Source organism: Schistocerca cancellata, chromosome 3, assembly GCF_023864275.1.
Source record: "Schistocerca cancellata isolate TAMUIC-IGC-003103 chromosome 3, iqSchCanc2.1, whole genome shotgun sequence".
NCBI lineage: Eukaryota > Metazoa > Arthropoda > Insecta > Orthoptera > Acrididae > Schistocerca > Schistocerca cancellata.
The window spans coordinates 644,655,937-644,671,504 of NC_064628.1; the positions used below are offsets into that span (position 1 = coordinate 644,655,937).

The window sequence follows — 15,568 nt, forward strand, 5'->3', positions numbered from 1 at the left end:
TTTCCGTTGATGCATTTATTAATAAAACTGTTCTATATTGTTTACCTCGACCTGAGCTTTGCCTTATCTTTGTTATTGTTACATGTCGGTTGGTGATAAGGATTTTTCAGGCCCTGACACCTCCATCAGTTCCTGTGTCATCTCCAAGTTCCGTCCCATATCATTTGGCGACGAGGATTCTTCGGGCCCACGCAGCTCTTTCGGCTCCAGTACCAAGTTCCGTCCCAAAGTATGTGACATTTTTCTGTGTACTTAGCCAACTTGCACGCATATTCTTCACCATAGACTATCTGGGAGTGTGTGTGTGTGTGTGTGTGTGTGTGTGTGTGTGTGTGTGTTTGCGTGCGTGTTTGTGTGGCTCCTACTTCGCAATGAGTTTGATAGTAATTTTCTGCACAACATGTCTAGTTTCCAGATGTTCATCCTCAACATGGAAGCGACGCCTCATGTCCTACCTTTGCTTTCCAACATACAACAAATGTAGGTTATGAAACAGATGGCTGACATCTCCACACCAGAGGTTCCGAGCCACTGTCCCATACGCTTTTCCAGTGTAAACCACCTCTAGACATGTCTGCAATAGTTTCCTGCTTCTGGCAAAGCACTAGAACCGTTGGTCAGCGTCGTCATTATTCCGGACGATTCCAGTCCCCAACGTTCCTCCTGGGTCAATCGTTACAGGAAAAAACCGCAGCAGTTTACTCCTTTTACAGCATATGAAACTGTGTCCACATCTGCTCTCACGCACAGTCCTTCCAGCGTCTATTGCAACACATCTCTGTAGTTTCGTTGATTCCCTACCACCTGGCCCATCATGTATCTCATCCACACACGAAATGTCTGATACAGCATTATGGACAGGGCCCTCCAACCAGTTCAGGACTTAGAAGTTTTAGTTTGGACAGAATTTAGCACAATATCCGTCAGCAGAATCTCCAAAAACTGTATCAGTCAATGTCAAGGCGAATAACTGCTTGCATAACAGCCAGAGGCGAACAAACGCATTACTGACTTGTTCCGTTTGTGAAGTTCTTCTCTTGAATAAGTTACCCAATATGTCTGAATGATTTATATGTCTGTATATGTACGTCACATCTACCGATTTCCGTCCCATTCGGATAATTCCTTCGTGGTGAGTGATTTTTGTCTTAGTATGTGTTTTATGATATTAAGTAAATTATTTGGACCTGCATTGAATTGCATCAAAATCTACATGATTCATGTAGAAACTGGTACACTTGCCTAATATCGTGTAGGTTCCTCACGAGCACGCAGGAGTGCCGCAACACGACGTGGCACGGACTTGACTAATGTCTGAAGCAGGGAACCGACACCATGAATCCTGCAAGGCTGTCCATAAATCCGTAAGAGTACGAGGAGGTGGAGATCTCTTCTGAACAGCACGTTGCAAGGCATCCCAGACATGCTCAGTAATGTTCATCTCTGGGGAGTCTGGTGGCCATTGGAAGTGTTTAAACTCTGAAGAGTGTTCCTGGAGTCACTCTGTAATAATTCTGGACGTGTGGGGTGTCGCAGTGTCCTGCTGGAATTACCCAAGTCCGCGGAATGCACGATGGACATGAATGGATGCAGGTGATCGGACAGGATGCTTAAGTATGTGTCACTTGTAAGAGTTGTATCTAGACGTATCAGAGGTCCCATATCATTCCAATTGCACACGCCCTACACCATTACAGAGCCTCCTCCAGCCTGGAGAGTCCCCTGCTGACATACAGCGTTCATCGATTCTTAAGGTTGTCTCCATACCCGTACACATCCATCCCCACGAGACAATCTGAAACGAGACTCGACCGACGAGCCAACAAAAAAATGGTTCAAATGGCTCTGAGCACTATGGGACTTAACTTCTGAGGTCATCAGTCCCCTAGAACTTAGAACTACTTAAACCTAACTAACCTAAGGACATCACACACATCCATGCCCGAGGCAGGATTCGAACCTGCGACTGTAGCGGTCACGCGGTTCCAGACTGAAGTGCCTAGAACCGCTCGGCCACACCGGCAGGCTGACGAGCCAACATGTTTCCAGTCATCAACATTCCAAATGTTGGTATTGACGGGCCAGCAAGGTGTAAAGCTTTGTGTCCTGCAGTCATCAAGGGTACACGAATGGGCCTTCGGCTCCGAAAGCCCATATCGATGATGTATCGTTTAATGGTCTGTACGCTGACACTTGTTGATGCCTCAACACTGAAATCCGCAGAAATTTGCGGATGGTTTGCACTTGTGTCACGCTGAACGATTCTCTTCAGTCGTCGTTGATCCCGTTCTTGCAGGATTTTTTTCCGACCGTAGCGATGTCGGAGATTTGATGTTTTTCCAGATTCCTGATGGTCACGGTATACTCGGGAAATGGTCGTAGGGGAAAATTCCCACTTCATCGCTATCTCGGAGATGCTGTGTCCCGTCGCTCGTGCGACTATAACGCCACGTTCAAATTCACTGAAATCTTAATAACCTGCCACTGTAGCAGCAGTAACCGATCTAATAACTGCGCCAGACACTTGTTGTCTTATATAGGCGTTGCCGACCACAGCGGCGTATTCTGCGTGTTTATACATCTCTGTATTTGAATACGCATGCCTGTACCAGTTTCTCTGGCCCTTCCGTGTATGAATCATACTGCTGATGTTTTATCACACATTTTCTCCCAGTAAAGGATTCGCTACGCCTAGCATGGGCTACTGCACTCCCAGGAAATCCTGTACACAATGCGCCTGACGCTAATTAATATTCCACAGTGCTAGTGAGTTTTTGTTGAGTGACTGTTCATGAGAGCGACTCTCAACATCTAGTCCACGCCACAATGAGCCAACGAGAAAAGGTGCTAAATCCTAGTAGAGAGGTGGCAGAACACTCACTTCAGTCATTCATTTCCATGTGTGGCCAGCATTTCCAAAATATAGCAACTGCGACAGCTTTGTCATTTCCTTCGTAAACGTCTTGTTGTATTGTGCGCGGGTTGTCCAGGTGGGGGCATACAAGTAGGTGGCTTGAATCTTCTTCAGTCTCGCAGTCGCAAGAGGTGTCTGAGCTCGCCGGAAGGATTCCCAATTTCTTCAGGCTGGTCTTGCATCGGGGGACGTCCACTCTTAGGCGGTTGAGGGACCTCCATAAAGGGTATTGTAGGTTTGCGCCAGGAGCTAGTTGCGGGTCGCGGTGGCCAAGCGGTTCTAGGCGCTTCAGTCCGGATCCGCGCGACTGCTACTGTCGCAGGTTCGAATCCTGCCTCGGGCATGGATGTGTGTGATGTCCTTAGGTTAGTTAGGTTTACGTAGTTCTAAGTTCTAGGAGACTGATGACCTCAGATGTTAAGTCCGATAGTGCTCAGAGCCATTTGAACCATTTTTTTTTAAAACCAGGAGCTAGTTCTCCTCTTGGTGATACGTCTAAGGGCAGTGAGCTCTTCCATGTTGCAAGACGAATTGCCTCTGGTGCTCCCTCCAGTGGCGCAGTCCTAGCAAGGAAACTCTTGCGGGATTTAAGGCGGGATCTTGCTCCCTGATGAACATACAGAGGATGTCAGCGGTCATTCTCCTGGTTTGTCCTCTCATTGCCTGCAGCAGTGGCCCTCCGGATGTTGGGTGGTGTGGGGCTATTCCAACAATCGGACTGGTGTTGGCTTCAAGCATCCTGAGATGATCCTTGCAGTATCGTTGACCGCAATATCGACTTGCTGAGCATGAGCTGAAGCGTTCCACACAGTAGGAGCATACTCAGTGGATACACAAAGCGCAAGTGCAGAAGTTCTTAGGAGGTGCAGGTTGGCTATACTTAGGAGGTGCGGGTTGGCTCACCAGCTATTGCCAGTCAGCTTCTTAAGTATCCAATTGTGAGCAGTGACTTTCTGTTTCAGGTTTAGACATTGCTGCCTGTACGTTAGAGCCCTGTCCTGTGTGAGACCTAGGTAGACCAGTGTTGGGCAATGTTTCAGTTGCTCTCCTCGCCATGTGATGTCCAGCTTTTGCTGTGCTTCCCAGTTTCGTAAGTGGAAGGCGCTGACTTGAGTTTTACTGGGATTGGGCTTCAGGTGGTTGGCATCATAGTACTTGGAGAGTTCATCCATTGCTAGAGACTGTTTTGCCTCTACTTCTTTGAAGGTTGTCCCCTGAACAGCTACTGCTGAGTCATCTGCATAGATGAGGAGCCTAGTACTTGCTGGTATTGGCTGATCATTTATGTAGATGTTGCACAGTGCTGGAGCAAGCACATTGGCTTGGGGGAGACCGTTCTTCTGCGTTCGCCATCTACTTCTCTTACCCTGTAATGGCCGCCTCGATAGCTGAGTGGTCAGCGTGACAGTTGCCGTCCTACGGGCTCTGGTTCGATTCCCGGGGATCGGGGATTTTCTCCGCTCAGGAACTGGGAGTTGTGCTGTCTTCATCATCATTTCATCCCCATCCGGCGCGCAGGTCGCCCAATGTGGCATCGAATGTAATAACATCTGCACCAAGGCGGCCGGCCTGCTCCGCAAGGTTTCTCCCGGCCAATGATGCCAAACGCTCATTTCCACCCTGTAATTAGACATGGAATATTTTGTTCTGAAGGAAGGCGGTAATAAGGGATGTTAGTTGATAGTCCTTAGTAACGTCATACACTTTCTTCAAATGATTCATAGTGTCGTATGCTGCTGATAGATAAAAAAAGCGACTCCAGTAATCTCACTACGCTCAAAACCGTCCTCTATGTGCTGAGTTAGATTCAAGATCTGACAACAGTATGATTTGCCAACACGAAAACGTCCTTGTCGTGGGATTAACTTCACTTCGAGAGTGGCACTGGTTCGGTTAAGTACCAGCCGTTCTAACATAACGGCATAAAAGGGAGATATGCCGAAAATATTTTGGGTCGTTTGGTTCCTTCCCAGGCTCAAGTCTTGCAATGATTCGAGACTTCCGCCAAATGTTGGGGATGTGTAGGTTGGCGACAGATGTGGTCTTTAGCCTTAGAAGCCCCTCCATTGTTTTACTGCCGAGGTTCTTTACCTGTTCAACTCTAAGATCCTCGACACCTGCACCCTTATACATCTTCAAATTGAAGGTGGCAGCTTCGAGTTCAGCCATGGAGAAGGCTCTGTTTCTGGCTCGTGCTGAAGAGCTTCTTTGTGCGTCCTTCCTTTTATTCTGCCGTTCTGCCGGAGCTGGGTTGCCACTTTATCAGGAGTCACACTCGTGAAACTGTCTTGTGATTTTGTAGGGTTGCCACTCAGGTTTATAAACAGTTTCCAGGCTTATCTACTGTTCAGCTTCATGTCGAGGTTCTCTACAAGGTTACTCCACGTGGCCTTGCGAGTTGCTGAAATGGCTTGCAGAAATGTTTCACCAGCTTGGAACGTTTCTTCTGCAGATGGACCCTCTTCATAGAGAGTTTGACAGAAAAGTTAGAAAATGTAAGAGATCTTCTAAAGAGACTGCCTGCACTACACTTATCCCTCCTCTTCTAGAATATTGCTGGGGGAGGGGGGTCTCAAATCCTTACCAGATAGGATTAACGGAGTAGATGGAGAAAGTTCACAAACCCGCCAGGGTAGCCGAGGGCGCTAACGCGCTGCTTCCTGGACTAGGGTAGGTGCGCTGGCCCCGGATCGAATCCACCTGGCGGATTAACGACAACGGGTCGATGTGCCAGCCAGCCTGGATGTGGTTTTTAGGTGGTTTTCCACATCGCGCTAGGTGAATACCGGGCTGGTCCCAATGTTCCGCCTCAGTTACACGGCTCGCAGACCTCTGAACACATTCGCACTGTTCCATGGATTACAGTCGACGCAGACAGTTGGGGTACACTAATTCCGTCCCAGGGGGTATGGGGTGGCGGCAGGAACGGCATCCGGCCACCCCTTAAACAGTAACTTGCCAAATCCGATTAACGATGGCTGACCCTGCGTAACTGCTGGACAAGGCTCAAGCGATAGATAGATGGAGAAAGTTCACATAAGAGCAGTACGTTTTGTATTATCGCGAAATAGGGCAGGGAATGTCACTGACATGATACAAGATTTGGGGTGGACACAGCTAAAACATAGGCGGTTTTCATTGTGGAGGGATTGTCTCACGAAATTTAAATCACCAGCTTTCTCCTCCGAATGCGAAAATAGTTTGTTGACGCCGGCCTACGTAGGGAGAAATGATCATGGTTATAAAGTAAGGGAAATCAGAGGTCGCACGGAAATTTCGTTTATTCCGCGTGGTGTTCGAGACTGGAATAACAGAATTATTTTGATGGTGGTTCGATGAACCCTCTGCCAGGCACTTAAGTGTGATTTGCAAAGTATAATAAAAATAAAAGAATTTAAATACCCTGCTTGTTGGTACCCTCCTTTGCGCCTACAGTTCGCAGCTCGTGGTATAGTGGTTGACATTGCTGCCTGTACAGATCCTGGGCTGCCGTGTTGGACTCCCGGCCGGATCGGATAGTTTCTCGTCTGAGGGACTAGGTGTTTCTGTTGCCTTTATTCAACTCATCATCATCGACACGCAAGTCACCGAAGTGCCGTAAAATGGAAATAATTGCACTAGTGAGCCCAACCACTCCCTGACAATAATGGCATACGATCATTTAATTTTTTTTGTGCCTTGGGAGAGCCAGTCCTGACAAAACTCTACCATCTGGTGAGCAAGATGTATGAAACAGGCGAAATACCCTCAGACTTCAAGAAGAATATAATAATTCCAATCGCAAAGAAAGCAGGTGTTGACAAATGTGAAAATTACCGAACAATCAGTTTAATAAGCCACAGCTGCAAAGTACTAACACGAATTCTTTACAGACGAGTGGAAAGACTAGTAGAAGCCGACCTCGGGGAAGATCAGTTTGGATTCCGTAGAAATACTGGAACACGTGAGGCAATACTGACCTTACGACTTATCTTAGAAGAAAGATTAAGGAAAGGCAAACCTACGTTTCTAGCATTTGTAGACTTAGAGAAAGCTTTTGACAATGTTGACTGGAATACTCTCTTTAAAATTCTCAAGGTGGCTGGGGTAAAATACAGGGAGAGAGAGGCTGTTTACAATTTGTACAGAAACCAGATGGCAATTATAAGAGTCGAGGGACATGCAAGGGAATCAGTGGTTGTGAAGGGGGCGAAACAGGGTTGAAGCCTCTCCCCGATGTTATTCAATCTGTATATTGAGCAAGCAATAAAGGAAACAAAAGAAAAGTTCGGAGTAGGTATTAAAATCCATGGAGAAGAAATAAAAACTTTGAGGTTCGCTGATGACATTGTAATTCTGTCAGAGACAGCAAAGGACTTGGAAGAGCAGTTGAACGGAATGGACAGTGTTTTGAAAGGAGGGTATAAGATGAACATCAACAAAAGCAAAACGAGGATAATGGAATGTAGTCGAATTAAGTCGGGTGATGCTGAGGGAATTAGATTAGGAAATGAGACACTTAAAGTAGTAAAGGAGTTTTGCTATTTGGGGAGCAAAAAAAACTGATGATGGTCGAAGTAGAGAGGATATAAAATGTAGACTAACAATAGAAAGGAAAGCGTTGCTGAAGAAGAAAAATTTGTTACATCAAGTATAGATTTAAGTTTCTGAAAGTATTTGTATGGAGTGTGGCCTTGTATGGAAGTGAAACGTGGACAAGAAGAGAATAGAAGCTTTCGACATGTGGTGCTTCAGAAGAATGCTGAAGATTGGATGGGTAGATCACATAACTAATGAGGAGGTATTGAATAGAATTGGGGAGAAGAGGAGCTTGTGGCACAACAGAAGAAGGGATCGGTTGGTAGGACATGTTCTGAGACATCGAGGGATCACCAATTTAGTATTGGAGGGCAGCGTGGAAGGTAAAAATCGTAGAGGGAGACCAAGAGATGAATACACTAAGTAGATTCAGAAGGATGTAGGCTGCAGTAGGTACTGGGAAGAAGCTTGCACGGGATAGAATAGCATGGAGAGCAGCATCAAACCAATCTCAACAACAACAACAATGTAGGTAGGTTTCTGTGTGGGACTGACCATGTAGGCGGGCACGTTGTCGAGGAAGGCCTGGACGTCGGGGTGGTGCGCGCGCAGCCCCGCCAGCCGGGCGCCGTCGCCGCTGAGCACCATGGCCGCCAGCTGGTCGACGTCGCCCGCCGCCACCAGCCGCGACACCTCCTCGTCTCCCGCCTGCTCGGCGTCCTCTGGTTTCTCTTGCTCCGCGTCCTGCTGCTCGTCCTCCCCTGCCGCGTCTTCGTCGTCCGCTTGCTCGCCCTCGTCTTCCTCCTCGCTCCGCACCTGTCAGCAACGGTGAAACTATTGAGCAACACGCGGAAAAGTCAGGAGCGTGTCGGTTGAAACAGAAAATTACATTTACAGCTCGAGTAATGCAGAAATTAGACCAGTGGACTAATCATACTGCAGTTCTTCCAATGGGTTATGCCTTATACGCAGACGTTATGATGGACGACTGGCACTGGGACAAATATAACCACACTGCACAAAATACAGGGTGTATCAAGAAGAATCATCCTATTTAAAAAATCATAACTATTATGTTATTTGAGATATGTACTCGAACAACGTACTGTTGGAAAGAGCAAATTCTCGAGTTTTACATGGTTCTCGCTAGGTAGCACCAGTGTGCGCCCAGTTCAGTTCTGGTAAAAATGGTGTCGGGACAACAGAAAGTGTTTTATATTCTACGTTCAGTAATAACTGTTCAGCTTGACTTTCGTACTAGGTATGGTGTGGATCCTCCTACAACACTGAGCATTAGACGATGGCATGAACGGCTCCGAGAAACAGGTTATGTGTGTGAAGGCAAATGGCCAGGCCGTCCCCGAGTGTCTGATACAGACATCGAACGTCGAACACATAATTGACCTCCAACGTTACTGGACCTGACTATGTATGTATCGCTTGAGCCTTTCCCACAGGTACACAGGGTCAGCCATCATTAATCGGATTTGGCAAGTTAATGGTTAAGGTGTGGCCGGATGCCCTTCCTGCCGCCACCCCGTACCCCAACTGTCTGCATCGAGTGTAATCCATGGAATAGTACGAATGTGTTCAGATGTGTGCGAACCGTGTAACTGAGGCGGAACATGGGGACCAGCCCGGCATTCACCTAGTGGGATGTGGAAAACCGCCTAAAAACCACATCCAGGCTGGCTGCCACATCGGCCCCTGTCGTTAATCCGCCGGGCAGATTCGATCCGGGGCCGGCGTGCCTACCCGTGTCCAGGAAGCAGCGCGTTAACACTCTCGGCTACCCTGGCGGGGGTGTGTCACCAGACCTGACTGTATGTGATTATTTTTTGTGGGGGTTTGTAAAAGATTGTTTATGTGCCTCCGTTACCTAGAACAATGAATGAACTGAGACATCACATAAAAACAGCTGTGGAAGCTGTAACTCAAGACATGCTCGCTGCAGTATGGGAAGAATTTGAATACGGCATTCACATATGCGGTGCATCTCAAGAGGGCATATTGAACACCTGTGAAAAGAAGCTTCCTGGCAGATTAAAACTGTGTGCCGGAACGAGACTAGAATGCTGGACCTTTCCCTTTCGCGGGCAAGTGCTCTAGCATCTGAGCTACCCAAGCACGACTCACGGCCTGTCCTCACAGCTTCAATTCCGCCAGTACCTCGTCTCCCACCTTCCAAACTTCACTTCCTGCGAACCTGCAGAACTAGCATTCCTGGAAGAAAGGATATTGCAGAGACATGGCTTTGCCACAACCTGGGGGGTGTTTCCAGATTGAAAAGGTATGAAAAAACTCTTTTTGAATTTCCCATTCATCAAAAAACAAAATTCATTGTATGTGTTTATTAGTTTCAGAAATATAGACGTACCAAATCGGATGATTTTTTTTGATGCACCCTCACCCTTAACACCGCCTGTAGCCCAGGCATGAGGCCAGGGATCAGCTCTCGGGGAAGTCACGGTGTCTCTTAAGGTAAAGTAAAGTAAACCAAAGTAAACTAAGCAATTAAGTTTATCTTCCTCTGTTGGAGGAAAGGAAAATGAGAGCGATTCCTACACTCTTCCCGAGTTAATTGTTGTCTTATTTAAATGACTCCATATTCACCAACGACTATACTCTTTATTTAAAATATCCACGATTGCAATTTCGATCTTAGGTCATTTTCAAGGGGTTAAAGATGCTGAAAATACAGCAGTGTTCAACAGAAAGAGAACAAGAATGGTGTGGTCTCTATTGTTCATCTCGGCCATTATCACATCGAGACACATGTAATTTTTATTCTGTTTATTAATGTTGACTGCAGCTGTTTTCAGCACTTGTAACCATTTCAAAATGACCTACCCACGAAACTGCAATAGATGATCTTATAAATAAATAGTACAGTCGATGGTGAATATGAAGTCATTTAAAAATTCTAAGAGACTGCACCCCAAAACAAATACAAGTGTTCATTGATGTTGTTTAGTGTGTAGACTCCTTTCAATGTTATGCCGACAGTGACTGTTAATTGTTTCCCTTCCCCCCCCCCCCCCCCCGCAGCTCCCTACCTCCACCCCTCTCCCCCTCTTCCCCTCACCAAATCCCGAGATCACATGCCAGGAACTTTAATAATAATAAATATACAAATATTTTAATATAATAATAAATTAATAATTTGCTTACATCAGAGCTTAGTACTTCGCTATAGCATAACTGCAAAGAACTCACACTTCAGAAAATGTTGGATATATGCATGTCATGCAGCTGACTTACGAGTAACAAACTTTCACAACTCTTATAAGGTCATAATTTACACTACATAAAATCGAAGTGTGCATCCTCCATTACAAGTATTTCATTTATCACTAACTTTGTGAACACAGGTTTGCAGGCTACGGCTATGCAACACTGTAAGGGGGAGCAATACTGCCTGATTTGGCCGTTTCCGCCTGTTTCGCAAAGGTCAATCTACGAAATATTATTTTTCTTAATAAAAGTTATTTTCCTTTCCGTCTTGCCTTGTTCAGTTTCCTCGCTCTCATGAACATGTCAGAATTACTAATTTTTTACGTCATTACGGTACATAGCGCTCATACTACATATTTTAACAAAAAGCAATCCGGATCCCATTTTTTTATTTATGTATTTCACTGGAGTCGTTACGGGAATGCTCAGAAAAAAGTTATTTTAAATGACTAAACAATTATTGACGGTGCTGTCGATATTGAAACATCGTTGTCTAAATTCCGAACACCTATATTTCATAAATTCCGATAATCGTCGAACATCCTTACACGGTATCAAACATAATTCGTATTTTTAGCTATTATTCATGGCTATATAAACAGCAAAAATGTAATATAATGACAGAAGTATATATTCCATATGAACTACTTAAGTTATAAGATTCTAAGTAAAGAGCTCCTGTACAAAGTAAAAGGAGAGGCCCCCAAAATTTTTTTCGGTTTATTTTCAAATTCAGCTTTGCTTGTTTAACAGTAGTTTTAAGTAATTAGGTAAGTGAACAAAGATCTTAGACCAACCATTATTCATCAGTGTCTGCGTTTAAGTCGGTTTTATAGTCATGTAATTATGGGCATCATTTTTCATTATGGGATGTAATGGATTACATATAACAAATTTCACGAGTAAAATATGTTTTGGTTGCAATAGGATTACAGCCATCTCTCATTTTCTGAGTGGTTACACTCTGTCATTTCGGTGTGCTTTGAATGAATTAAAATGTCAGTTTATTTTGCATTCACCACTATTGCTCAGTTTCCGTTATGCAGCATAAACCATCACTATAACAGACTCGGGTTATAGTTGAAGCGTTCTTCAAGTCACGCATTGGTGTAAAAACGTAGCGTGTTGGCCTGACTTTACAATTAAAGACATGACACGAAGTGTCTGGTAAATGGAAAAGACCTTACTACCATATAAGAATGTAAGAGCGTCCTACTGTGTACAACGACACATGTGGTCAGCTCCATAGTCACGTGTTTGGAGGACGCTTCACCTGATGGGTCGTACTACGGGATAACTTGAAAATGGCTACACAGCCGAATCTGCACAGTACTGGCGGATGCAAAATAAAGGGATATTTTAATCCAACCAGTTACAGCCAGTGCGGAATATTGCTCTCACTTAGAAAAAGTACGAGAATATGTAGTTAACGTACTTCTAACCTAGTTGTTTACAAACGGAAAGTGAGTGCATACAATGTATTATTCTTGCTGTATCAATTAATGCAATGAAAAGATTCTTTCTTATCTATGAGACATCTCAAAATATTTTACAGGCTATTTAGTGAAAATAAACTGTGATAATTTACGGTTTTATTTCCGTCCAAAATCTGAAATGTCACGAAATGTGCAAAACAGTGAAGATGGCAAGTGGACAGCTAGCATCTTCATCATAAGACTTGCTAATACATGTGGAAAACAGCCTATAATTAGTGAAGATAAAGAGCATGCTAATACACAACTCTAATTAATAACACGACAGTTTTACGTACATTGATTCATGTACGAAAATGGAAGCTTCACGAAAAGCGATGGGATAAACTACTAGTAGGAAATTACAGTTAAACTTGCAGAACGAAAACAGTGTGCACAGTGCATCTGTATGAAGACAGAGGTGCAGAGGTCTGCGCTTAGGAAACAGTGTAGACAACATGATCATCATTCGCATTAGACACAGAGATACGTAATCATTGAGTAGCATGCAAACAGTGTCACAATAATAAAATTATGTTAGAATCTAAGGAATAAGAGTGGTATGTAAAAGTTAGGATGTCAACAACGCGATGTATGATTGGAGCAGCGCAGCGACTCACTACGTATGGTGCTACTGCAGCAGGTAAGCGTATCTTTGCCATGCTTCCGGCTAACGTACCTACCCGTTATAAGGAGAAATTAAACTTTAACAGGGGCTCCAAAATATAGTGCTATTTGATTCAGAAAGAGCAGTGGTTAGACACAGGGCACGCGTTTGTGAGGAAAGTGATTCAAATCCGCATCTGACCATCCAGATGTAGGTTTCCTGATGTTTCCCTAAATAACTTGGCTGACATGCCGGGATGGTTCCTTTGAAATGGACGTTCCGGTCATCAACATTTTACGACACAGAAGAACGAACACTGTGGAAGAGTATTTGGCCACAGGGCCAATATTATAGTTTAGGGACTGTTTCAGTGGCATTCTCTAGGACCAGTAAACCACACGAAAGATTTTATGACTCAGTTTGGTTATGAACACGTCCTCAGAATTTTTTTATGTTGGCCAGTATCTGGTGAATATTGTCGCTTACGAAGATGGAAGCTCTCATAAAACCAGCCTGAATCATCACAAACATAGAAATGCTCATTGTTGGATGACAGATGTAATCATCTTCTCCTCACAAGAGTATTTGTTTTCCTTTTTATTTGTTGAGCATAAATTATGTATTTAGAATTTGCAGAACTTTCATTATTGAGCTGGTACGTGCGCTAAATAGCATCGTCAAGTTGGAAGACTAAGTCAGATACCTGCGATACCAACAACAGCACTTAGAAACATCAGTATTTGCTTTTGTTCAATGCAGCAGAAGATGCCTTACTTCTGTTCCCTCTAGCCCACCTTGTATGCTCGAATGTTAAGACCCCTAAAGATAATACAATCTGTGGGACCTGATATCAGGTCTGATTCACTAGGCCCCAATCTCATGCTGTGCTATCGACTAAGTAATGGGGCTCCCGGTATCGGTAGATTAAATCATTAGCAATATACTGTGATTATTAACCTCGAATCAGTGCTAGCCATTTGAAGAAAACTTTATTACTTCGAAGTTATGATAGCTTCCTAAAATAAGAGAAAAAATATAACGTAGTATTTGAACAGTGAGACATAACTGCAGACGTTTGCAGGATTATTAGAAAAAGCAACATCAATACTTCAATGTACTTCTCTAGTTCCCAAGTAACGCAATAACCTATGTGAAGAGATGTGTAATGACCTCGATCATACTTCTCAACAGCTGTGAAGCACTGCAACCAAAGTTGTTCGACATAACCTGTGAAGACGTAGCAGGACTTGACAGAGCGGCTTGCATCTGCTATTTCTACTGTTTAATATGTCTCCTGTTTACAGGAATTTATTGCGCATTCTAGCAAATGCTCATGACAGTATAATTACACACCGAATTTATTAGATAGGAAGGTAGGCACTTGAACAAGTAACTTTGCCTCAGACTGTCAAAGAGTAGGCAAATAAAATAAGATAAATATCTCCATGTGAATGCGTAGAAAGAGCTAAAACTTTTCGGTTGCAGAGACAGGCGCTGCTCGCACATACCCAGACGTCGGCCTGTCCCTGCTGCACGTCATGGCCAGCCCCCTCTCCAGTGACCACACCCTCGGCCACGGGCTGTTCTTCGCCCACGCCGTTCTCGTGGTCGCCGTTGGACTCGGGCTCATCACCTGCTTCGCCGGCCTCTTCACTGCCCTCGTCACCACCTTTTTTCTCATCTTCTTCGCCACCTTCTTCACCGCCATCTTCGCCGCCTTCTTCACCGCCGTCTTCATCGCCCCGCTGTTCTTTGGTTTCTGCCAGGTCTTCATTGCTCACCTGCACACAAAGTGGCCAGATGCTGCGGTGCGCTGTAGCACAAGCAGAAAACAGTTAATAAGCCCTCTCTCGTCGTTTCTCATTATCCAACCTACGATTTGGAACATGAGTTCCTCCCAACGTATAGAAAATTGAAATAACTTACAAGAATGCAGCTCGATGACGTCTTTGACAACCGCCGATATTTTGGCAGGTGTACGCCTTTGATACTGAAGTCACAAATGCAACGAGACAGTGCCCCGGAAGGAAATTTAAACCCTCGGTATGCAGAGCATATGCAGAAAGGTAACACACACACACACACACACACACACACACACACACACACACATACATATATATATATATATATATATATATATATATAATAGAAGGAAACATTCCACGTGGGAAAAAATATATGCCCAAAATCTTTGCCTCTGTATATGTCTGCTTGTGCCTGTAGATGTGTGGATGGATATGTGTGTGTGTGTGCGAGTGTATACCCGTCCTTTTTTCCCCCTAAGGTAAGTCTTTCCGCTCCCGGGATTGGAATCACTCCTTACCCTCTCCTTTAAAACCCAAATCCTTTCGTCTTTCCCTCTCCTTCCCTCTTTCCTGACGAGGCAACCGTTGGTTGCGAAAGCTAGAATTTTGTGTGTATGTTTGTGTGTGTATCGACGTGCCAGCGCTTTCGTGTGGTAAGTCAAATCATTATATATATATATATATATACAGGGTGGTCCATTGATCATGACCGGGCCAAATATTTCACGAAATAAGCGTCAAACGAAAAACCTACAAAGAACGAAACTTGTCTAGCTTGAAGGGGGAAACCAGATGGCGCTATGGTTAGCCCGCTAGATGGCGCTGCCCTAGGTGAAACGGATATCAACTGTTTCTTTTTAAATAGGAACCCCCATTTTTTATTACATATTCATGTAGTACGTAAAGATATATGAATGTTTTAGTTGGACCACTTTTTTTCGCTTTGTGATAGGTAACGCTGTAATAGTCACAAACATATGGCTCACAATTTTAGACGAACAGTTGGTAACAGGTA

The 15,568-nt window shown here is 44.5% G+C and overlaps 1 protein-coding gene across 1 annotated transcript in view; it reads right to left on the reverse strand.

Annotated features, from left to right (window-relative positions):
• Positions 1-15,568, reverse strand: part of LOC126175594 (inversin-A) — a 238,318-nt gene that overhangs the window by 162,941 nt on the left and 59,809 nt on the right. The window contains exons 3-4 of the mRNA XM_049922458.1: positions 14,254-14,526; positions 7,988-8,248 (exon numbers count right to left, since the gene is read on the reverse strand). Coding sequence (XP_049778415.1) covers positions 7,988-8,248; positions 14,254-14,526 — 534 coding nt within the window. The remainder of the gene's footprint in view (positions 1-7,987; positions 8,249-14,253; positions 14,527-15,568) is intronic.